This window comes from Bos indicus, chromosome 1 (assembly GCF_029378745.1).
Source record: "Bos indicus isolate NIAB-ARS_2022 breed Sahiwal x Tharparkar chromosome 1, NIAB-ARS_B.indTharparkar_mat_pri_1.0, whole genome shotgun sequence".
NCBI lineage: Eukaryota > Metazoa > Chordata > Mammalia > Artiodactyla > Bovidae > Bos > Bos indicus.
Window position 1 is genome coordinate 66,025,815 of NC_091760.1, and position 27,244 is coordinate 66,053,058.

At 36.7% G+C, this 27,244-nt stretch overlaps 1 protein-coding gene across 1 annotated transcript in view; it reads right to left on the minus strand.

The window, feature by feature from the left end:
• Positions 1 to 27,244, minus strand: part of RABL3 (RAB, member of RAS oncogene family like 3) — a 46,422-nt gene that overhangs the window by 13,167 nt on the left and 6,011 nt on the right. The window contains exons 2-3 of the mRNA XM_019988103.2: positions 26,723 to 26,814; positions 3,355 to 3,484 (exon numbers count right to left, since the gene is read on the minus strand). Coding sequence (XP_019843662.1) covers positions 3,355 to 3,484; positions 26,723 to 26,814 — 222 coding nt within the window. The remainder of the gene's footprint in view (positions 1 to 3,354; positions 3,485 to 26,722; positions 26,815 to 27,244) is intronic.

Here is a 27,244-nt window from a genome sequence, read left to right on the forward strand (position 1 = left end):
GTATCATTTTGTGGTCAAGAGACTATATGTTTTTAAACAAACCCCAACTCTTTCCTATATTACCCAGATTCTACTGTGAAGAAAGAATGTGAAACTGACGATTCTCCCATCTTCAAGATGTAAGATATATAGATATGAAAAAAGAAGGGCATGAGAGTTAGAATGATTTGGCTCCTCTAGGTTTTATAGACACTACAACTAAGGTGCTTGTGCAAGTGATAGCTGACTAGTTCCAGGTGGCTCAAGTTAAATCTGCATTTCTCCTGGCATCTAGAACAAACAGAGATCTGACACTGGCTCCCCGGTCCAACTGCATTCACTCTACCTTCTCAATGAGGGGCTTCAATACGCATTAAGGAAACAAGGGTAGACTGAAAAAGGAATAAAGAGCTACTATCAAAAATTATAGCTAATATTTATTCAGTATTTATGTACTACATATTGTGCTTTCCGTGTGTCATCTAATTTGATTTTCAGAACAGTTCTATGAAATAAGAATTATTATCTTTATTTTATACATGTGGAAACAGGCTCAGAGAGGTTGGTAAGTGGGGCAGCCAGGATTTGAAATCAAGTAATCTGACAGTAAAAGACTGGAGGAAAGCAGAATAAAGTCACTTTAGGGCAAAGGAATGGCAGATACTTTCTCCTCTCCTTATTTCCTAGGTATAAATACAAACATATGAGTGGGTTTGGCTGAGACAGTGAAAAAATTACAAAGGCCTAAATGAGTTATTAGATGTTTTGAGGATCTCTATTTATGGCTTTTGAGCTTTTAAGGGCACTAAGCACCCTTTTCCTTATGTTCCTTCTTTCATTTGGGCTGAGAGTCCATGCTTTGTAGACTATGAACTAGAAGGGACACAGTGAGGCCCAAAGGAAAGAAGTCAGGGTGACAGCTGATCAGAATAGGTGCTAAATCTTTAAAAACTGAAAGCGAGAGACACTTTACAGGTCTCCTTTAGGGATTATCAGCCTCAGTCATCACAGTGGGAAGAGGCAGGATACTGAGGGAAGAAAGTTATTGCTAAGAACAGATTGTATATTTGAACGGAATGATCCTTATGCTCTGTTTCTTAGAAAACTAAGGATGGTAGATTGAGTAAAGAACCTTGAATGCCTCTAATAAGAGAAATGTTCCAGAGGCAGGCTCAAAGAACTCAGAAACTGATCTTTCTCTTTTTTTAAAAAATTAAAGTATCATTGATTTACAATACTGTGTTAGTTTCAAATGTACAGCAAAGTGATTCAGATATATTTATACACATATACATATATATATGAGATTCTTTTCCATTGTAGGGTTATTACAAGGTCTTGAATATAGTTTTCTGTGCTATACAGTAGGACCTTATTATCTATTTTATACATAGTATTTGTATCTGCTAATCCCAAACTCCTAATTTATCCCTCCCTACCTTTCTCTTTGGTAATCATAATTTTCTTTTCTGTGTCTGTGAATCCCTATTAAGATTGTTCTTAACAGGGGTTATTATTTTTTTATATTTTTTAATATAAATTTATTTATTTTAATTGAAGGCTAATTACTTTACAATATTGTATTGGTTTTGCCATACATCAACTTGACAGAAAAAACTGAAGTGTCCAAATCCTTCATAATAGAAACAAAGATTGCAGTTCTTGAGTATAGTTCATGGAAGAAGATGGAGGAAGATTGTGCTATTATATAAACTAATATTACCAATGATTACAATAAAAGTACTTTCTAGAATCACTTTCACTTTCTTTCACTTTCAATGGGTTAGCTCCAAAAGTAGCACTAAATTCTGAAAAAATAGGTATACATCAAGTAACAGGGATTATTTTTTAAGAAGCAGGACTGTATCTCAGTCTTACCTGTAAAACTAACACAGGGTGTATGAAATTACTTCAATAATATTCAAGGAAGACACAAATCACTAATGGATAGTAGGTATAAAAAAGATAACCAAATAAATATGGATGTAGATGGACTTCTTAAGTATTTACTAAGTTTACAACTCAGAATTCCATGAAGTTTCTAGGATTTGAACAGTCCTTAACTTTATTATTTATTTATAATTTTTATCCTAATTCTTTCTAAAAAAGATCAAACAGCAAAAGTGTCATTTATCCAAACTTCTCTTTGCCAAATCAGATTGATACCAATGTTGACAAGTCATTTGACCAACATAATAAATCAGGCCTCATTTCTTTCTCTCCTGCTCTTTAACATTAGTCACCTAACACTATACCAGTCTTAGCTGTTTTTTCACTTATATACATTATATTAATACATGATATTATCATGTACTTTATCATGTATTATGATATCATATATTAGTCACCATGTTTAACTATTTTGTTTCATTTATGAATATTTTGTTTCTTCAGTTAGATTGTGACACTTTCAGATAGAATTCTGAGTTAAATGCAAAACAGTTCTGATACAACTAACACAACTCATCCTGTATTCTATAGTATGTATCCAGTGACAAGAGCCTTCTCTACTTTTTATAGTATCTACAAAACCTTATGATATGGGAGATAAGATATTGAAAAAAGAATATAAGTAATGAAGATGGTACTGAATAATTACAATGCTTACCTATTATTGAATGAGATCTAAGTATAGTATAAATGAAGCCCAATTAATAACTAAGCATCTATCAGAAAGGAAGGGTAAGATGCTAAATCTGTTGGTATATCAATCAAAGAGAAGCTGAAATTATATTTCACAGTAAAAAAAAAAAAGGTAAAAACTGAATTTAAAAAATATTAAAAAAAAAAAAACAACTAGAGGTAAATCATAGGTGCCAACAGTTTAGTTCCTTGACACACAGTAGGCACTCTATGAACTGCAATCATGTCCTATTACACACTTCTATCTGGAAGTCTGCTCCAGGTGTTTGTACATAACTGGATGAAATTTCTGCACCCCTGAAAACATCCTTAGGTAGCTTTTATAATTACATAGGCCTCTCTCTAAGGAGCAGATGAAAGAAATCTCAGTATCTCTGTGACATCTGGCTTAGACCATGAGACTCCTAATGGTACACACTCAGTTGACTAAAGCAACAGCAAGCACTCCCAGGGGACAGTGTTTTGAAAGTTCTATGTTTTATGTCGAGTACCAAGAATACAATTTTATGTCTCAATATTTAGTTTATGACAATAATGTAAACAGAGGCACTTAGACAAAGCAAATATCTAATGTTCTGAAATACATAGTCAGAATCTAGAAAACATAAACTGGAATGTGTTATGCAGATTTAAGAGCTGTGACTATACTATATCTTTCTTAAACTGAGTCCAGCATTCCACATCAGATGATCTGAGACCACTAAAATATGGTAAAAATAAAAAAAGCTTTACCATTTACAGAGTTGTAGAATACTGCTCTTGTGCTTTTCACACTGCTGGCACTGCCCACAGAGCCTCCAACATCCCATAATTCTATATAGTAGGTCTTCTCTTCTGGAGTTCCTTCTTTGTAGTCATGAACCTAACAAATCAATCCATCAGAATAATTATTATAGCCACTAAGAAAACTGGTAAGCCTCCTCATTCCAGCTTAAAGCACTGGGCCTTTCCATATCAGCAGCTTACCCTCTGACTCTGATTACCACCTCCCGTCTTTTCAGCTTCTCTCTACTACTCCAACTCTAAAAATAATTTCTGACCCCAAAGGTTCCTAAGGTTCATTGTTCCTAACATCTTCCAAAGTTCTCCCTTCCACTTCCAAATCTTCACTTCCTTCCTAACAAAGCAAAAGTTCCACTATTTGTCATTTTTGTCACTCCTTCCCCACCCCCCAACATAGTATTCACCAAACATTTCAACCTTGATTATATCCACCTTTTCCTGTATTCCATGTCTGCAACTGAATAGAATGTTCAGAAAAATATAAATTCAAGCTAACTGGATTCACTTCAAATTCCAGTCTACCTTTGAAGCTGTCCCTTAGTCAGTTCCATAGTCGATTTCTACTTTTCCTCTCCTAGATAGCTATTTCACACTTACTCCTCTTTTTCAAATTTCCAATAACTCTCTCCTATCCTCAAGCACAGCTAATAAGCTTGCTTCCCAAGACAGAAGCAAACAGAAAAGAATGTCTACAACCTGCTCTTCCCTTATCTATCTACTCTCTGCATCTGTACCCATATAATCTACTTTCCTTGCAGCTCTTATAGATAACTGATTGTGTCCCTAAGGCCAAATCCCCTTCTTAAGCATGAAATCCCATTTCTTCTTTCTTATCAAAGAGGTAGCTCTATCAATTCTCTTTTTCATCATCAAATTTTTCCTCTCTGTTGGTTAATTCCCACCATCAAACACTGCCATAATTTTTCCCATCTTAAAACTTGACCTCATGTCTTCCCTTAGCTACCATACCACTTCTCTATTCCTTTTTATAACAACAGCCCTCCAAAGAGTTGTCTCTTCTCAACTGTCTCTGGTTCTTTTCTTTACATTCTCTTTTGAACCCATTCCTTGTCATACCTTTTGTCTCAATCACCCCACGGAAATATTCCTTATCAAGGTCACTAATAGTCTCCATATTGCTAAATCCAATGATCAATGAACAGTTTTCATCTTACTCTACTGTCTGATAAAACTAATCACTCCTCTTTTAGTACTTTTTTCACTTAACTTAGAGGATATCATACTGTTCTGCTTTTCTTTCCACCTCACCATCTAATCCGTTTCTGTCTCTATTTGGGTTGTCCTCATCTCTCTACCTTCTAATTGTTAGAGTGTTCCAAGGTTTAGTTCTTGAGTCTCTATTAACACCTGCTTTTTTGACAATATCATCTAACCTTATGATTTAAAATGTCATAAATATGTCGATGAGCTTCCCTGGTGGCTCAAATGGTAAAGAATCCGTCTGCAATTTACATCCATGCTGGATCCATTCCACCTCAGACTTATCAGTCCATATCACCAGACTACAATTGGGATGTCTAAAAGGCACCTCAAATTTTACATATCTAAAAATAATATCTCAGTCTTCCTCCCAAACCCATTCTTCTCCCATTTTCTCTGCTTCAGTAAGAGGCAATTCTAGCCTTCTAGTTACTTGAAGGGCCAAAAACTTAAGATTGAATTCTTAACTTAAAACTTAACTCCTCTCACACTACATATCTGATTTGTCAGCAAATCCTGTTGCTTTTGTCTTAAAAATATACCCAAGACCCATTCATTTCTCACCATCTCTACTATTAATACCCTCAAAGCCTCTATCCATCTCTTTGCCTGTATTAAGGTAATCATCTAACTGCTTTCCCCACTAGAGCCTCAGTGACTCACTTTCCCACCACTCTCCATTTCTTCTGCATGTAGTGCTACGGTGATCATTTCAAAATGCAACTTAGATCATATTCCCCTTCAATTCAAAACTCTCCAATGACTTTTATTCAGAGTAAACTCTGAAATCTCTCGTGGTCTAGACTTTATAAGCATTTATTGCTTGTACCATATTATTACTCAGAAATGAAATCTGATATACTCCAACCTTATCTATTAGAATACAGACAAGAACTAGATTATAACATGATGGTTCAGGGGTGTACACCAGAGTCTTTCAAGAATTTGTCTGTTTTAGAAATATGCATGCCAACAAACGCAAAAAAAGAAACAAGTGGCACTGCATCAAGTAAAAGAGCTTCTATACAGCAAAGGAAACAAGCAACAAAGTGAAAAAGCATCCTATGGAATGGGATAAAATATTTGCAAATCATATATCTGATAAAGGGTTAATATCCAAAATATATAAAGAAATCATATAATTCAATAGCAAAAACACCCCCAAACAACCCAATTTAAAAACTGGGCAGAGTTTTTCAAAGAAGACAAATGGTCAACAAATACCTGAAAAGTTGCTCAATATCACTAATCAGAAGGGAAATGCAAATTAAAGGTATGAGACAGCACCTCCTACCTCTTAATATGGCTGTTACCAAAAAGACAAGAGATAACGAGTGTAGGCGAGGACGTGGAGAAAAGGGAACCCTTGTGCACTGTTGATGGCAAAGTAAACTGGTTCAGCCATTATGGAAACAGAATAAACGTCCCTCAAAAAGTTAAAAATAGAACTACCAAATAACCCAGCAGTTCCACTCCTGGGTATATATCCAAAGGAAATGAAAACAGGATGCTAAAGAGATTATCTGCACTCTCACGTTCTACTGCACAACAGCCAAGACACGGCAACAATTCAAGTGTCTGTTAATGGATGATGAATGAACAGAGAAGATAGGATATAAAACTGTGGGAAGGGAATATTCTTCCATTATTCAGCCACGAGAAAAAAGGAAATCCTGCCATTTGCAACAACATGGTTGGATCTTGAGGGAGTTATGCTAAGTGAAATAAGCCACATGGAACAACAGACTGGTTCCAAATAGGAAAAGGAGTTTTGTCAAGGCTGTATATTGTCACCCTGTTTATTTTAACTTATATGCAGAGTACATCATGAGAAACGCTGGACTGGAAGAAACACAAGCTGAAATCAAGATTGCCAGGAGAAATATCAATAACCTCAGATATGCAGATGACACCACCCTTACGGCAGAAAGTGAAGAGGAACTCAAAAGCCTCTTGATGAAAGTGAAAGTGGAGAGTGAAAAAGTTGGCTTAAAGCTCAACATTCAGAAAACAAGATCATGGCATCCGGTCCCACCACTTCATGGGAAATAGATGGGAAAACAGTGGAAACAGTGTCAGACTTTATTTTGGGGGGCTCCAAAATCACTACAGATGGTGACTGCAGCCATTAAATTAAAAGATGCTTACTCCTTGGAAGGAAAGTTATGACCAACCTAGACAGCATATTCAAAAGCAGAGACATTACTTTGCCAACAAAGGTTCGTCTAGTCAAGGCTATGGTTTTTCCTGTGGTCATGTATGGATGTGAGAGTTGGACTGTGAAGAAGGCTGAGGGCCGAAGAATTGATGCTTTTGAACTGTGGTGTGGGAGAAGACTCTTGAGAGTCCCTTGGACTGCAAGGAGATCCAACCAGTCCATTCTAAAGGAGATCAGCCCTGGGATTTCTTTGGAAGGAATGATGCTCAAGCTGAAACTCCAGTACTTTGGCCACCTCACACGAAGAGTTGACTCATTGGGAAAGACTCTGATGCTGGGAGGGATTCGGGGCGGGAGGAGAACGGGACGACGGAGGATGAGATGGCTGGATGGCATCACTGACTCGATGGATGTGAGTCTCAGTGAACTCTGGGGGTTGGTGATGGACAGGGAAGCCTGGCGTGCTGCGATTCACGGGGTCGCAAAGAGTCGGACATGACTGAGCGACTGATCTGATCTGATCTGATCACTTATATGTGGAATCTGAATAAAAGGCTAAACTCATAGAAACAGAAAACAGAAAAGTGTTTGCCAGGGGTTGCAGAGGTGGGGGAAATAGGGAGAATTTGGTAAGAAGGTGCAAATTTTCAGCTTTAAAATAATAAGGTCTGAGGATATACAATGTGGTGAGTGTAGTTGGGAACACTCGGCTGTATAACTGAAATATGCTAAGAGAGTAGAATGTAAATGTTCTCACCAAATAAACACGTGAGGTGATGGATGTGCTAATTAACTGGATGGGAGGAATCCTTTCACAATGTATAAGAATATCATCACAATATACATTTATCTTATAATTTTATTAATCATATCTAAACAAAGCTGAAAAAAGTCCTTAAAAAAAAAAAAAAGAAATATACATGCCAGACTTACTGAATCAGTTACTTTTGGGTCCAGTGTTTGGCATGCATAATTTGAAAATTCTTCAAATGACTTTGCTATAACCCCTAGGAATTAAGAATCACTGATTTTATAGAAAGTTGAAACTATTTTGGTATCAGGAGGCCTGACCATACTCCTTGACTGTTACTGATAATCCCTGATATCTTTGAGTCTCAGCTTACTTGCTTATAAAATGAAAATGAAGAAGTTATATTATGTGTATCAAATGGCTCTGAATTAAAAAGTAAGACAGCTGAGTAGAATGAACTGGGACATTCGTATTGACATATATACACTACTGATACTAAGTTTAAAATAGATGAGAATCTACTGTATAGCACAGGGAACTCTACTCAATGTTCTGTGGTGACCCAAATGGGAAGGAAATCCAAAAAGAGATACATGTATACATATAGCTGATTAACTCTGCTGTAGAGTAGAAATTGGGCTTCTCTGGTAGCCCAGCTGGTAAAGAATTCACCTGCAATGCAGGAGACTCCTGTTCAATTCCTGGGTTGGGAAGATTCCCTGGAAAAGGGATAGGCTACACACTCCAGTATTCTTGGGCTTCCCTGGAGGCTCAGATGGAAGACCTGAGTTCGATCCCTGGGTCAGGAAGATCACTTGGAGGAGAGCATGGCAACTCACTTCAGTATTCTTGCCTGGAGAATCCCACAGATAGAGTAACCTGGTGTGCTGCAGTCCATGGGGTCGCAAAGGGTCGAAGACAACTGAGCAACTAAGCAGAGCATAGCACAGAGTAGAAACTAACAACGTTGTAAGGCAGCTATACTCCAATAAAAATTAATTTTAAAAAGATAGCTGAGTAGTTAAAATATATATCATAAAATACATGTACTATATTTAACAGAATGCTTCATACTTTTTACTTAATGACATTCTTTTTTTTAGATCCAAATCATTATGTCCAAGGAAAATTTTAAATAAATAAGATATTCTACAGATAGCCACAATGACATTAAGAGAAGACAATGATTAGAATGGCAACAAAGAGGACAGGAAACACAAATGACAATACCAAATCACAGTAGTTGTGGACCACTGTGGTAACAGAAAGTAATTCTGTAGAATGTGATACAAGTTATCACTATTTTGCAATTATATGGCATAAATAACATAATAAAGGATCATGCTAAATCATCAATAAAAAGATTAAACTACATGAATTCTGTTTTTAAAACAAGAAAATGTTTAATACATTTGATCAAGATTTCTAAGCACAACCACTGAAATGAACAATATGAGATATTATAAGGCATTAGTTATCTGGTATCAAAAAGCTCAGCCATTTTGATGAAGCTCTCTTGATCCTGCCACCTTCCCTGGCTTCAAAACCAACCAGGACTGGTTAGGTAGTCCTCCTATTTGCTCCATAATACGCTGCACAGTTCTATCATTTCACTAACCACACTGTCATTTATCTGCCAGTATCTCTTCTATTAGATTCCTGAGCTTAAAAGCAGGAACTATATTATTCAACTTTGTAAGCCTAGAACATAGCATAATACCTAGCACATATTAGATATTTGGATATGCTTGGTTAAATCAAAGAAAAGATTCAGGGTGTCTCATCCTCTAAGGTTTTATTATATTCTGTTTATTATTTTACTGAATTCCAGCGCTTCTCAAGTACAGTTCTGAGAACAAACTAAATTAGAACCAATAGGAAGGCTTATTTAAAAAAAATATTCTTGGACAACTCCTGATGCCTCCGGAGTAGGGCTCAAAAATCTGAATTTTGAAAGATAGCTCCCTAGGTGATTCTGATACATAATTAACTTGGACAACCATTTAAGTACATCACTTTTGTCTCTACTGGTATTTCAAATGTCTAATGTTGCCTCCCCTAAATGACTGTAACTCATTCCATAACAGCCACCATGTAACACAATTTGCAGGTAGCATGCCCTCCTAGCCTTGCAATGTACCAAGTCTGTTAGGCAGTTCCCTTCTGGCAGTACGTACTTCAAAACTGGACTGACCTACTCATCTATACTCTTCACCACAAAATACTTTCCTTAATCAAATCTTTTCATGTTTCTTTCCAGAATTAGAAGAGAAGATGCCCTTCTTCCTTTCCAAACTGCTGAATTAAACTAAGTTTAACTTACTTCAAATGTAACGAGTCCTACGAACTTTAAACCACAGCTTGCAGCTATGACATTGTATCTTTTATATGGGTAAGTGATCTCCAAGGGAAAGCATGACATTATAACAAGTATTGCTCTTGACACATTAAGTGGTACCTTGCTGCTACACTAAGAGTTCAACATGATGGAGGGTAATGCCAAACTCTAAGAAATGTGTTTTATATTTAAATCAGGTCATCAGGGATCCAATACTTAGTCATGACAGACTTTACAGCTCAGAAGGAATGGTTTTTCTCAACAGGCAGCAACAGTATGTGCTGATCATCAAATGGGAAAAGGAACCATACTGTAACTTTGGTCCTTCTCATTTACTCACCTCTTTACTTTTTATTGGAAACCAAGTCAAGATCAAGTATAACAGGTTTTGTCTCATTTGAAGAGTTTATTCATTGTTTGTAATTTATAAAAAGAAGAAACAAATTTAGTAAAGAAAATGACACACACCAGGAAAGAGCAGTGTATGTTTTAAATGTTCTTTAATAAGTTTGGTTTGATATGTGTGCCTGTAAACTATTGTTAAAGACAGGCAGGAAGGTAGGAGTCTTAGGAGACAGTTGGGAGAAAAGACAGGACAGAAAAAAGTCAACAATGTGAGTGTATCAGGGGAACAGGAATTGAATTTGTCTCATTCTTCACAGTGTCTGATACCCAGGAGGTATGCAATATATATACTGAATGAACAAATGAATGAATGAATGAATAATATCATGAAGGTTTCTGCTAACTGTTTTGCCTTCAGCCAAGTTCATTTCCTCTATTAAAAAAAAAAAACCCTTCACTTTCCCCTTCTATTCTGTACTCACTTACTCTTTTACTTAACTTCTAAACTTTGTGAAAGATTGATTTAAACCTCTGTCTATATTTTCTCTCTGCCTACTCACATCATTTGGTTTCTATTAACATTCCATTGCATTTTAAAAGGTCAGCACTGTGTCATTACCAAATGCAGTTTTTCCTCTCAGTCATTATCTCTCTATACTATTTCACACTAAAAATCAATCCCTCCTTCATGAGAGTCTTGTCTCTTTTTTGCTCTTGTGGTTTTTCATCACCTTGGCTATCCCTCCTCTCTCTTCCTTTTTCTGACCCTGCTTTTCACCATCAACTCCCTAAATATACCTCAAGGCTCTCCCTCAGCTCTTCTCTTTCTAAATTTTCCTTTCTGAAAACCTCATTAGCTCTCATGGTTCAAGATTATCCCCACAGAGATGATTCCGTCTCAGAATTTTCTCTTAAGCTTCAGCACGTCAAATGCTTTCTCAGCAGCTTCAGGTGGATAGCTCATAGATCCCTCCATTCATCATGTCCAGAGTAGAATTTCCATTTCCTTCTCTTTCACCTGTAATATATATCCCCCTTCTTAAGGAACAGTCCAGCTGTCTGTTGCCCAGGCTACCCATTTAATCATTAACACTCAGTATAATTTTGTTCCTCACAAGCACTTCACTTTTTCTCATCAACTGCTGTAACACTTATATTCTATACAAGAGCTATTCCACAGAACTTTCTGTGATGATGGAAATGTCAAATATAATAATTATCAGCAATATGTGAGTTCTGAGCACTTGAAATGTGGTTAGTTAACTAGACAACTAAATTTTTAATTTTAGTTCATTTAAATTTAAATCTTCACATGAATCTAGTCATTACTATATTTAACAACACCAGAATACCTTTTTCTTAACACCATTCTGGAACAAAAGGTAATACAAAATAGTGATCAAAAGCACAGGCTCTTGAACCAGACTGTCTGCGTTGGAATTCCATTTCCATTACTTTCTGGCAGTGTGAACATGAACAAAGCAGTTAAGACTTCTGGGCTGCAGCTACTTCATGTGTCAGATAGGGAAGCTAACAGTATCTACCTTGACAGACTGTGAGCATTAAGGGTCATGGATTAATATATTAAATAGGTGCCTAGTCAAAGTAAGCACTAAAAAAAACGTTAGCCATCATTCAATAATACTATTATTTTAAAGATCATTTATATAAACCCTTGGCCCACCTACTTGTTCCCAGCTCATATTCTTAGTGTTAACAAGACTGCCTCTAAAAAATTTTTTTCTCCCTACTGCTTGCATATTGTTATGCTGCCCAAAAGGAATTCAGTAAATATTGATTGTATGCAATGTGTAAATTAGAGTTAAAAATCCCATTAAAGTAAACTAGAAATGACAAATCAATTTCCTTATTTATAGTTTGTGAAAATATTAAATTCTGTAAGTCTTATTTTCATAATTAAGCACAGCCATGCATTATATTGGTCCCATTAGACTTTGGGCAACAAAATAAGAACACAGTAATGAATGAAGGATACCACAAAATAAAACTTTTCTCCTTTTTTCCTTCAATTCAGTTATGAACACTTCTGCAGTGCATACTAAATCCAAAATGTTAATAATTACTGAATACATACTTTCTATCCCTGGGTTGGGAAGATCCCCTGGAGAAGGGAACAGCTACCCACTCCAGTATTCTGGCCTGGAGAATTCCAGGGACTGCATAGTCCATGGGGTCACAAAGAGTCAGATATGACTGAGCGACTTTGACTTTCACTCACAGACTTCAACATCATTAGCTTCACCCAGCACTTGAAATTAAACAATTATATTATCACCTTTACCATCTCTGTTTTTAGCTGGCTCTTAACAGATGTGTGAAATGAGCTAAATGGGGCAACTGTTTTTAAGAGTTCTGAAGAGTGTATATTTATGGATCTTTACTGATTCTGGATATCCTCATCATAGGTTTCAATAAGAGAGAGGCTGTAATTGCAATATAAAAGCTGCTAGAGAAGAATGTGTTCTTCCAAGTTATCTGGATAGAAGTCTTATTAGATTTAATCATTCTTGCTAGAGGGAAGAACTGTTCACTTTGTTATAACAACAGTCAAAATAAGTTATATGTCTATCAGAACTTTCCTTAAAAGTATTGTTTAAAAATGCCTTTTACTTATGCTGTCACTCAAGAAATGCATTTTTCTCAAACAAGACACATCAACCAGCCCAATTCAACGAAGAGTAATAAAAGCAAGGTCATTTTCATCCCCACATGCTCCACTTTTCCATAGTAATACAATTCAGGCCAGCCTGGCTTTAAAGGAGTCAGTAACACACTCATTCCTGGAGAAGGAAATGGCAACCCACTCTAGTGTTCTTGCCTGGAGAATCCCAGGGACAGAGGAGCCTGGTGGGCTGCCATCTATGGGGTCGCACAGAGTTAGACACGACTGAAGTGACTTAGCAGCAGCAGCAACACATTCATTGCAGTAAAATCTGTCGCATTATTACATGACACCATCTTCATCTACTATGGCCTTTATTCCAGACTCTCTTTGGGTAGTTTTACATCTTCTCCAGTGTTTCCTGGAACTATGGAGGGAGCTCAAAACTCGGCAGTCTTTCATAAGCTAACTCAAGGAAACTTTAATTTCACTTTCTTCAAAAGCAGAGGTTTCTGAAGGAAACCTAACTGTATCCTATTTACAAGAAATACATTATAAATATAAGGGTATAGGAAACATAAGAGATAGAAGTAAGATATACCACAAAACATTAACTAAAAATAAATTGGTTTATATAATATAGTACTATTAGCTATAGTCACCATGTTGTATCTTATATCCCCAGAGCTTATTTATCTTATTATGGGAAGTTTGTACCTTTTGACTACCTTTACCTGTAATAACCCTCCCCTTTCTCCACCCCTGACTCTGGCAACCACCAATCTATTCTCTGTTCCCATGAGTTTGTTTTTTTCCAGATTCCACAACTAAGTGTGCTAATACAAAGACTGTCTTTCTCTAACTTATTTCACTTCGCATAAAGCCCTCAAGGTCTATTCTTGTTATTTCAAAAGGCAGAATTTGCTTCTTTTTTATGGCTGAATAATATTTCATTGCATATACATTTTATCCATTCATTCTTTAATGACACTTAGATCTTAAAAATTCTCATGAAAACAAGAAAAAAACCTTACACGTTAATAAAGATATTGTAATAATTTCTCAATATAGACATGTATCAAGTCATTATGTTCTACACCTTAAACTAATGCAAAGTCACATGTCAATTATATCTCAATAAAACTGGGGGAAAAAGTGGATTTAGCTGTTTTATTACCAGACAAAATAGATTTCAAGGTACAACGTATTACTGGATACAGAGAGGATATATCACAATAATAAAATGTTAAATCCTTCAGGAAGTTTAAACAATCTTAAATTAGTACACATCTAGTAAAAAACCTCAAAATATATAAACAAAAAATTGGCACAACTAAAATGAGGAATAGACAAATCCACACTTAAAGTTGGAGATTATAATACTCATTCCTTAGCAACTGATGAAACAAGCAGACAAAGAAAATCAGTTGGGATAGACAAGATTTGAACAAAAAGATGAACAAACTTGACCTAATTGATATAGTTAAAACAATGCGTGCCAGCAGTTACAAAACTGCATTCTTTTCAAGTGCAAATTAAATATTTACCAAAATGAATTTGCTTTGGAATAAAGCAAATGTCATCAAATTTCAGAAAATGAAATCATATATCATATGTTCTAAACACAATGAAAGTAAGCTAGAAATCAATAATTTAAAGGTAAAAAAAATTCTCAAAGCTGGGAAATTAAGTGGTACATTTCTAAACAACCTATGAGTCAAAGAAGAAATCATAATGGAATTTAGACGGTATTCTAAACTGAATGATAATGAACAAAATTTCAGAGAGGCAACTAAAGCTGTGCCTAGATAGAAAGAAATTTAGAGCCTTAGAGCTCTAAAAGGAAGCCTGAAACAAACCCAGCAAAACAACCACCTAGTGCAAGAAGTTAGAAAAAAACACAGCTAATTAAACCCAAAGAAAGTATAGACATCATAGAGTAAAGAGCAGAAATTAATGAAATAGAAAATAAACATGTAGTAGATAAAATCAACAAAGCCAAAAACTGGTCCTTGATAGACTCTGGAAAGCCTGACCAAGAAAATAAGAGAAAAGCCACAAATTACCCCTATCAGAAATTAAAAAAAAGAAATATTATTACAGATCCTACAGATAATGAAAGATGACAGAGGATATAAAAATAAATTTTTTGACAATTTACACAAAATAGATACATTATTTAAAAAACATGTTACCAAAATTGATTTGGAAGAAATATATAGTCATTTTCATATTTTCTTTAATGTTATTTAAAAACTTCCCACAAAGAAAACTTTAGGCCTGGAGGTTTTTAATTGTGAATTCTTCCAAATACCTAGGGAAGAAACAAAACCAAACTTAAATAAAGTCTTCCAGAGAACAGACACAGAAATAAAACTTGCCAACTCATTTTACAAGACTAGCATAATCCTGATACTAAAATCCCAAAAGGAGATTATAAGAAAGAACGGTGATAGGCCAATGTTTCTCATGAGTTTAGATGTAAATATTAGAAAAAAAAAGAGGGCTTCCCTGGTGGCTCAGAGAGTAAAGAATCTGCCTGCAGTGTAGGAGATCCAGGTTTGATCCCTGGGTCGGGAAGATCCCCAGAAGGAAATGGCAATTCACTCCAGTATTCTTGCCTGGGAAATCCCAGAGACAGAGGAGCCTGGCGGGTTATAGTCCATGGAGTCGCCAAAAGCTAGACACGACTGAGTGACTAACACACTAAACACACTACATTTGAAAGAGTATTAGCAAACTGAATCCAGTAATATTATGAAAAGAATACATCAAGACCAAGTTGGATTTACTCCAAGAATGCAAAGTTGGTTTCACATTTAAAGATCAATCAACAAACTTACCATAGTTAAAAAATAAAGAAAGGAAATTATGATCACCATGCAAAAGCACCTGATAAAATCCAACACCAGTTTGTGATACAAACTCTCATCAAAATAGAAAGAGAAGGTAACTTTAATCTGATAAAGTATATCTACAATAAGTCCTATAGCAAATACCATATTTAACGGTATTACATTAAAAATTTCCTGAGACTGGGAATGAGACAAGGATGCCTGTTAGCACTGCTTCTAACTAACACTCTTCTGAATGGAAATTTAGCCGATTCAATAAGAAAAGGGGAAAAACCCCCAAATAAGACAAAACATAAATTACATGAGCAGACTGGGCTCTGTATGGATAAGAGGGGCAAGTGGAAGCAGGGCAGAAGATTGAATTTTATGTTCAATTTCAATTTCAAATTGTAAAGCACTAGACCGTAACTTCACACGTTTTAAGCTTCTCTGATCTTCCCTACAAACCTGTAGGCTAGATAAAACAGGTATTATTTACCTTTAGTTTGGAAATGACACACAAGGCTCAGAGAAGTAAACTGATTAGTCTGTCTCTCTTTAAAAAGCAAAGGCAATATGGGGACTGACCAAGGAAGTGGGAGTTCAATTTTAAGTTTCTTTTCAGTACGTCATGCTTTCTCAAGGAAAAGGAGCTAGAAAAAGTCCAAAGGGAAATCATGCCCAGAACTTATTACTGGGTGTACCAAACTTAAAGTTGCCACTGAACTCATTATCTACAATTTCTTTTTCTTCCCATAGCTAAGAATCTGGGAACACAGTAGGCTGAAATGACACAGACAAGTTCCTTCTGACTCCAACTCATAGAAATGCCACACACAAAAAATATATTTTTAAAATAAAAAAGACAAGCTCAAGAGAGAAAGAGTGAGAGGGAGAGAGAGAGAGAAAAAAAAGGAAATTTCCCAGATGCTAGAAATGAAGAAAAAAAGTTTAGAATGTAAAGTGGGAACTGACCCAGACTCAGATATAGTTTCAAGGGTTGGTCCCCAGAGTTACAGTGCCCAGACAAGAATAGGGATCCATTTTCCAGCTTTCAAAGCGAGAGTATATGTGGATGAGTGACAAAGAACAGATTCGCTTCTTGAAATGTGGACCCTTCATGAGCAGCCCAGTCAGTGAAAAAGAGTAGGAAAAACAGTTCACTGGATCAGGAAAGCAGGAAAAACTTTCTGTCAGGGATCTTGTAGAGAGCAGATGAAAGATCCACAAAAAATACACACCACAATTGGATACTGGGGGACTTTACATTATTAAGATGGCATGGACATTCCAACCCAAGAAATTACAGGGACCACTGAAATCTCTGGAGCTCTGCAGCAACAGGAACAAAAAGGCACTGTACTCTCAAAACATAAAATATAAGACTTCAAAAGGGAAGTGGGAAAAAAAATTCTGTTTGAAGATGTGGTCATCTTCAAAGAGTTACAAACCATACAGGAGGTACATTTCCATGAGGCTGAGTCAGCATATACAGCAAGTAGGAGATCTGCTATCCACCCAGAAAAAAGAATAGAATAATCCAAAGAAACCACGAAATATTATGTTGAAAATGATTAAAATAAAAAAAGATAATTAAAAATCAGAATATTTTGAAAAATTTTGACGTTTGAGAAAGAACCAAAGGAACAACTAGAAATTAAAAATTACAGTTACTGAAATTAAAAAACTGAGTGGATTTATTAAAAAATGGATTAGACACAGTTGAAGAGATTCTTAGTTAACCAGAAAGTGAATGTGAGTACATTATCCAGAATGCACCACAGAGAAATAAACAATAGAAAACATGAGAAGATGGCGAAGGAGTAGGACAGGGAGAACACTTTCTCCCCCACAAATTCATCAAAAGAACATTTAAGCGCCGAGTAAATTCCACAGAACTTCTGAATGCTGGCAGAGGACATCAGGCACCCAGAAAAGCAACCCAAGTCTTCGAAAGGAGGCAGGAAAAAATATAAAAGACCAAAAAAGAGACAAAAGAGGGAGGGACGGAGTTCCGTCCGGGGAAGGGAGTCTTAAAAAGAGAGAAGTTTCCAAACACCAGGAAACCTTCTCACTGCCAAATCTGTGCAGAGCCTTGGAAGCACAGAGGGCAACATAACAGGGAGGAAAAATAAATAAACAGTTAAAACCCACAGATTATGAACCCTACAGTAACTCCCCCAGCGGAGAAGCAGCGCAGCCTGCACACGCCATTAGCAAGCGGGGGCTGGGCAGGGAGGCTGCAGCGCGGACTGCATCGCTTAGAGTAAGGATCTGGCCTGAATACCCCGAGCGCTATCTGAGCGAAATAATTTGGGCTAGCAAACCGGACTGTGGGATATCTACCACGCGAAAAGCCAGCCCTAACCTAAGACACCGCCAGGCCCGAGCACGGAACAAAGGACTGAACAGAGATAGCCGGCTGCAGACCATCCCCCTCCGGTGACAGGCAGCCAGAGCCGGAAGGGGGCAATTGCAGCCCTAGAGAGACATTATCTATAAAACTATAACCAGGCTTCTTTGCTAACTAAGATTTCTTGGGGGTCTGGGCGGTCAACATCCGCCTGAGAAGGTGCGCCGGTTGTACACTTAGATAACTGAGCGGCGGGGAGGCGATAAGTCACAGCAATCGCGCTCGCCAAACACCTCATCAGCAGAGCTGCTCCGACCTGGGAAGGGCACAAAACGCAGGCCCAACTGAGTCTAGGCCTCTGAGGACTACCCGAGTGCCTGAACCTGAGCGGTTTGGACCTGAGAGGTGCAGGCAGCCCAGGGCCAGCCACAGATGGTTCCCGGGCCACGGAGGAGCAACCTAGAGCCTGAGCAGTGTGCGCCGTGAGTGGGGGCAGACCCAGTGTGGCTGAGGCACTGCGAGCACACGCCAGTGTTATTTGTTTGCAGCGTCCCTCCCTCCCCACAGCGTGACTGAACAAGTGAGTCTAAAAAAGAAAAAAAAAAAAAAAAGTGTCCTTCACCGTCCCCTTTGTGTCAGGGTGGAAACCAGACACTGAAGAGACCAGCAAACAGAAGAAGCTATAACAGAGGGAACTGCCTTGGAAGCTACAAGCAATAGATTAAAACCCTGTGGTTAGTACCGTCTACATAGGAAGGGGCCTATAGATCTTGAGAAATATAAGTCAGACCAAGGAACTAGCCGAAAATGAACTGAACTCACAATACTGACAACAAAACCAGAGAAAGTCCTAGATATATTTTTACTATTTTTATGATCATTCCTTCTTTTTTTAAATTAAAAAAAAAAATTAAGTCCTATATTATTCCTTTAATTTTCACTTTTATAACCTACTATTACTTTGCAAACAAAAAAAAAGACCTTATTTTTTTAAAGCAAACTTCATATATATATTTTTTATAATTTTTTTGACCTTTTTTTTTTCTTCTTTTCTTTAACATTGTATTTTTGAAATTCCAAACTCTACTCTAGATTTTTAATTTTAGCTTTTTGGTATTTGTTATCAATTTTGTACCTATATTTTTTTTCTTTTTATAATTTTTGTGACTTTTTTTTTCTCTCTTTCTTTCTCTTCTTCTTTTATATAACATTGTATACCTGAAATTCCAAACTCAACTCTAGATTTTTAATTTATGCTTTTTGGTATTTGTTATCAATTTTGTACCTATATTTTCTTTATAATTTTTGCGACTTTGTTTTTGTTTGTTTTTTTTCTCTCTTTTTCTTCTTTTTTTTTTAACACTGTATTTTTGAAATTCCAAACTCTACTCTAGATTTTTAACTTTTGCTTTCTGGTATTTGTTATCAATTTTATACCTATGTTTTCTTTATAATTTTTGCGACTTTTTGTTTTTTTGTTTTTTTTTCTCTTTCTTTTCCTTCTTCTTTTCTTTAACATTGTATTTTTGAAATTCCAAACTCTACTCTAGATTTTTAATTTTTGCGTTTATGTATTTGTTACCAATTTTGTACCTTTAAGAACCCAATCTTCAGTACCCATTTTTCACTAGGGAGAGAGATTACTGGCTTGACTGCTCTCTCTCCTTTTGGACTCTTCTTTTTCTCCACCAGGTCGCCTGTGTCTCCTCCCTAACCCCTCTCTACTCTACCCAACTCTGTGAATTTCTGTGTGTTGCAGACTGTGGAGAACACTCAGGGAACTGATTACTGGCTGGATCTGTCTCCCTCCTTTTCATTCCCCACTTTTATCCTCCTGGCCACCTCTGCCTCCTTCCTCCTTCTCTTCTCTGTATAACTCCGTGAACATCTCTGAGCGGTCCAGTTGTGGAGTGCACATAAGGAAGTGATTACTAGCTAGCCCACTCTCTCCTCTATTGATTCCACCTCATCTCATCCGGGTCACCTCTAACTCCCTCCTCCCTCTTCCCTTCTCCATGTAATGCTGTGAACCTCTCTGGGTGACCCTTATGGCGGAGAAACTTTTCATCTTTAACGTAGATGTTTTATCAATGGTGCTGTATAGAAGGAGAAGTTTTGAAACTACTGTAAAAATAAGACCGATAACTGGAAGCAGGAGGCTTAAGTCCAAACCCTGACTCCAGGGAACTCCTGACTCCAGGGAACATTAATTGACAGGAGCTCATCAAATGCCTCCATACCTACACCGAAAGCAAGCACCACACAAGGGCCAACAAGTTCCAGGGCAAGACATACCAAACAAATTCTCCAGCAACAAAGGAACACAGCCCTGAGCTCCAAGATACAGGCTACCCAAAGTCACCCCAAAACCATAGACATCTGATAACTCATTACTGGACACTTCACTGCACTCCAGAGAGAAGAAATACAGCTCCACCACCAGAATACTGACACAAGCTTCCCTAACCAAGAAACCTTGACAAGCCACCTGTACAAACCCACACACAGTGAGGAAACGCCACAATAAAGAGAACTCCACAAACTGCCAGAATACAGAAAGGACACCCCAAACTCAGCAATTTAAACAAGATGAAGAGACAGAGGAATACCCAGCAGATAAAGGAACAGGATAAATGCCCACCAAACCAAACAAAAGAGGAAGAGATAGGGAATCTACCTGATAAAGAATTCCGAATAATGATAGTGAAATTGATCGAAAATCTTGAAATCAAAATGGAATCACAGACAAATAGCTTGGAGACAAGGATTGAGAAGATGCAAGAAAGGTTTAACAAGGACCTAGAAGAAATAAAAAAGAGTCAATATATAATGAATAATGCAATAAATGAAATTAAAAACACTCTGGAGGCAACAAATAGTAGAATAACAGAGGCAGAAGATAGGATTAGTGAATTAGAAGATAGAATGGTCGAAATAAATGAATCAGAGAGGAAAAAAGAAAAACAAATTAAAAGAAATGAGGACAATCTCAGAGACCTCCAGGACAATATTAAACGCTACAACATTCGAATCATAGGGGTCCCAGAAGAAGAAGACAAAAAGAAAGACCATGAGAAAATACTTGAGGAGATAATAGTTGAAAACTTCTCTAAAATGGGGAAGGAAAGCAAAACATCCCAAGACATATATTAATCAAATTAACAAAGATCAAACACAAAGAACAAATATTAAAAGCAGCAAGGGAAAAACAACAAATAACACACAAGGGAATTCCCATAAGGATAACAGTTGATCTTTCAATAGAAACCCTTCAAGCCAGGAGGGAATGGCAAGACATACTTAAAGTGATGAAAGAAAATAACCTACAGCCCAGATTATTGTACCCAGCAAGGATCTCATTCCAATATGAAGGAGAAATCAAATGCTTTACAGACAAGCAAAAGCTGAGAGAATTCAGCACCACCAAACCAGCTCTCCAACAAATACTAAAGGATCTTCTCTAGACAGGAAACACAAAAACGGTGTATAAATTCGAACCCAAAACAGCAAAGTAAATGGCAACGGGATCATACTTATCAGTAATTACCTTAAATGTAAATGAGTTGAATGCCCCAACCAAAAGACAAAGACTGGCTGAATGGATACAAAAACAAGACCCCTACATATGTTGTCTACAAGAGACCCACCTAAAAACAGGGGACACATACAGACTGAAAGTGAAGGGCTGGAAGAAGATTTTCCATGCAAATAGGGACCAAAAGAAAGCAGGAGTAGCAATACTCATATCAGATAAAATAGACTTTAAAACAAAGGCTGTGAAAAGAGACAAAGAAGGTCACTACATAATGATCAAAGGATCAATCGAAGAAGAAGATATAACAATTATAAATATATATGCACCCAACACGGGAGCACCACAATATGTAAGGCAAATGCTAACAAGTATGAAAAAAGAAATTAACAATAACACAATAATAGTGGGAGACTTTAATACCCCACTCACACCTATGGATAGATCAACTAAACAGAAAATTAACATGGAAACACAAACTTTAAACGATACAATAGACCAGTTAGACCTAATTGATATCTATAGGACATTTCATCCCAAAACAATGAATTTCACCTTTTTCTCAAGCGCACATAGAACCTTCTCCAGGATAGATCACATCCTGGGCCATAAATCTAGCCTTGGTAAATTCAAAAAAATAGAAATCATTCCAAGCATCTTTTCTGACCACAATGCAGTAAGATTAGATGTCAATTACAGAAGAAAAACTATTAAAAATTCCAACATATGGAGGCTGAACAACACGCTGCTGAATAATCAACAAATCACAGAAGAAATCAAAAAAGAAATCAAAATTTGCATAGAAACGAATGAAAATGAAAACACAACAACCCAAAACCTGTGGGACACTGTAAAAGCCGTCCTAAGGGGAAAGTTCATAGCAATACAGGCATACCTCAAGAAACAAGAAAAAAGTCAAATAAATAACCTAACTCTACACCTAAAGCAACTAGAAAAGGAAGAAATGAAGAACCCCAGGGTTAGTAGAAGGAAAGAGATCTTAAAAATTAGGGCAGAAATAAATGCAAAAGAAACAAAAGAGACCATAGCAAAAATCAACAAAGCCAAAAGCTGGTTCTTTGAAAGGATAAATAAAATTGACAAACCATTAGCCAGACTCATCAAGAAACAAAGGGAGAAAGATCAAATCAATAAAATTAGAAATGAAAATGGAGAGATCACAACAGACAACACAGAAATACAAAGGATCATAAGAGACTACTATTAACAATTATATGCCAATAAAATGGACAACGTGGAAGAAATGGACAAATTCTTAGAAAAGTACAACTTTCCAAAACTGGACCAGGAAGAAATACAAACTCTTAACAGACCCATCACAAGCATGGAAATTGAAACTGTAATCAAAAATCTTCCAGCAAACAAAAGCCCAGGTCCAGACGGCTTCACAGCTGAATTCTACCAAAAATTTAGAGAAGAGCTGACACCTATCCTACTCAAACTCTTCCAGAAAATTGCAGAGGAAGGTAAACTTCCAAACCCATTCTATGAGGCCACCATCACCCTAATACCAAAACTAGACAAAGATCCCACAAAAAAAGAAAACTACAGGCCAATATCACTGATGAACATAGATGCAAAAATCCTTAACAAAATTCTAGCAATCAGAACCCAACAACACATTAAAAAGATCATACACCATGACCAAGTGGGCTTTATCCCAGGGATGCAAGGATTCTTCAATATCCGCAAATCAATCAATGTAATACACCACATTAACAAATTGAAAAATAAAAACCATATGATTATCTCAATAGATGCAGAGAAAGCCGTTGACAAAATTCGACATCCATTTATGATAAAAACTCTCCAGAAAGCAGGAATAGAAGGAACATACCTCAACATAATAAAAGCTATATATGACAAACCCACAGCAAACATTATCCTCAATGGTGAAAAATTGAAAGCATTTCCTCTAAAGTCAGGAATAAGACAAGGGTGCCCACTTTCACCATTACTATTCAACATAGTTTTGGAAGTTTTGGCCACAGCAATCAGAGCAGAAAAAGAAATAAAAGAAATCCAAATTGGAAAAGAAGAAGTAAAACTCTCACTGTTTGCAGACGACATGATCCTCTACATAGAAAACCCTAAAGACTCCACCAGAAAATTACTAGAACTAATCAATGATTATAGTAAAGTTGCAGGATATAAAATCAACACACAGAAATCCCTTGCATTCCTATACACTAGTAATGAGAAAACAGAAAGAGAAATTAAGAAAACAATCCCATTCACCATTGCAACGGAAAGAATAAAATACTTAGGAATATATATACCTAAAGAAACTAAAGACCTATATATAGAAAACTATAAAACACTGGTGAAAGAAATCAAAGAGGACACTAATAGATGGAGAAATATACCATGTTCATGGATTGGAAGAATCAATATAGTGAAAATGAGTATACTACCCAAAGCAATCTATAGATTCAATGCAATCCCTATCAAGCTACCAACAGTATTCTTCACAGAGCTAGAACAAATAATTTCACAATTTGTATGGAAATACAAAAAACCTCGAATAGCCAAAGCAATCTTGAGAAAGAAGAATGGAAAGGAGGAATCAACCTGCCTGACTTCAGGCTCTACTACAAAGCCACAGTCATCAAGACAGTATGGTACTGGCACAAAGACAGAAATATAGATCAACGGAACAAAATAGAAAGCCCAGAGATAAATCCACGCACATATGGACACCTTATCTTTGACAAAGGAGGCAAGAATATACAATGGATTAAAGACAATCTCTTTAACAAGTGGTGCTGGGAAAATTGGTCAACCACTTGTAAAAGAATGAAACTAGAACACTTTCTAACACCATACACAAAAATAAACTCCAAATGGATTAAAGATCTAAACTTAAGACCAGAAACTATAAAACTCCTAGAGGAGAACATAGGCAAAACACTCTCCGACATACATCACAGCAGGATCCTCTATGACCCACCTCCCAAAATATTGGAAATAAAAGCAAAAATAAACAAATGGGACCTAATTAAACTTAAAAGCTTCTGCACAACAAAGGAAACTATAAGCAAGGTAAAAAGACAGCCTTCAGAATGGGAGAAAATAATAGCAAATGAAGCAACTGACAAACAATTAATCTCAAAAATATACAAGCAACTCCTACAGCTCAATTCCAGAAAAATAAGTGACCCAATCAAAAAATGGGCCAAAGAACTAAATAGACATTTCTCCAAAGAAGACATACAGATGGCTAACAAACACATGAAAAGATGCTCAACATCACTCATTATCAGAGAAATGCAAATCAAAACCACTATGAGGTACCATTTTCACGCCAGTCAGAATGGCTGCGATCCAAAAGTCTACAAGCAATAAATGCTGGAGAGGGTGTGGAGAAAAGGGAACCCTCTTACACTGTTGGTGGGAATGCAAACTAGTACAGCCACTATGGAGAACAGTGTGGAGATTCCTTAAAAGACTGGAAATAGAACTGCCTTATGATCCAGCAATCCCACTGCTGGGCATACACACTGAGGAAACCAGAAGGGAAAGAGACACGTGTACCCCAATGTTCATCGCAGCACTGTTTATAATAGCCAGGACATGGAAGCAACCTAGATGTCCATCAGCAGATGAATGGATAAGAAAGCTATGGTACATATACACAATGGAGTATTACTCAGCCATTAAAAAGAATTCATTTGAATCAGTTCTAATGAGATGGATGAAACTGGAGCCTATTATACAGAGTGAAGTAAGCCAGAAAGAAAAACACCAATACAGTACACTAATACATACATATGGAATTTAGAAAGATGGTAACAATAACCCTGTATACGAGACAGCAAAAGAGACATTGATGTATAGAACAGTCTTATCGACTCTGTGGGAGAGGGAGAGGGTGGGAAGATTTGGGAGAATGGCATTGAAACATGTATACTATCATGTATGAAATGAGTTGACAGTCCAGGTTCGATGCACGATACTGGATGCTTGGGGCTGGTGCACTGGGATGACCCAGAGGGATGGTATGGGGAGGGAGGAGGGAGGAGGGTTCAGGATGGGGAACACACGTATACCTGTGGCGGATTCATTTTGATATTTGGCAAAACTAATACAATTATGTAAAGTTTAAAAATAAAATAAAATTAAAAAAAATTAAAAGCTAAAAAAAAAATAAAATAAATAAGAATCAAAAAAAAAAAAAAAGAAAACATGAAAGTGCAATTAAAATATGTGAGGACGAACATCCAACAGAAGTTCTAAAGGAGAAGATAGAGGGAACAAGGCAAGGCAAACAGACAACAGCTAAAAATTTTGAAAAATGAAGACAGACATGAGGTGTACAACTTCTGATCAAGACGACTAAAAACTAACCTACCCCCAAATATAGGTCAGCAAAACTACAGAACATCAAAGATTAAAAAAAAAAAATTTTTCTAAAGAAACTAGAGAGAAGAAATTATCTTTAAAAGGAATACTTAGGCTGAAAGATTTCTAATCTTCAGCAATATATATCACAGACTATGGAACAACAGGTGCAATGAACTGAAGGAAAATATAATAGCTGTCAATCGAGCTAATGATTATTTCTTAACTCAATGGAGAAAGGTATGCCAGTATAATAGGGGCTTGGACAGGACTAGCTGGAATTAGCAAGACCAAAATATCTGGAAGGCAGTTAATGCAGTGGAAACAGCACTTGTGTTTCCTAAATGTGAGGTGGAACAGATGACCTAGAAGATTTTGCCTTTACACTGTATTTCTAGCCAAAGTTGACTATCTTAGTGGTAAAGGCTTAAGCAGAATTATTTATGGAGCACATTAAGTGAACTCTAGATATATAGCACAGTAATTAAAAGTGAAGTCTCTGGAATCAGACTAATGAGAATCAAATCTTGACTCTGCTTCTTATGAACTGAATGAATTTGATCAAGTTACTTTACCTCTCTGTGCCTTGATTTTGGTAGCTATATCTCACAGTTTAAAAAAGACTAAATAAGCAAAGACATCTAAAACATTGGGCATAGTATCCAGCACACAGTAGGTATTTAATAAAGACTAGTTATTCTTATTATTTAGTCCTGACTACAGCGCCATAATCTGACCACAAGTTTGAAGAGGTTATCTTTAATAAGACACTGAAAAACTAAAATATAAGAGACACATACTCTGACATCTACTGAGCAGCCCACAGTCCACGATGGATTTCCCAGCACTTGATTCTGGCACAGAAGATGAACTAAGGAAGATTTCCCAACACCTGTAAAAGATACAAGCACTCTAGTCATATAAAAGACATGCTGAAAAGACTAAGCAGGAATAATGTTATGCAAAGCATGGTTGTTTAAAGGGTGTTCATACCATATCGATGATTTAATAAGCTTCACTGATAGAGAAGATGGTTAACGACACTGGTTCTCTCAAATTTAGTATCAGAATCCTCTGAAGGAATTGCTAAACAACATAGAATTCTGGGTCCTGTCCCCAGAGCTTCCAATTCAGCAGGTGTGTCATGGAAGCCAAAGATTTGCACTTCTAACAAATTCCCAGGTAATGTTGATGCTACTGATCCAGGGAACTCACTTTGAGAACTATTCATCCAGGGCAATTTCAAATTAACTAATCCTTTTCCTCTGGAATGATTACATCTATTCAGCTTATTTTAGAATTGTAGACTCTTACACTTTAGA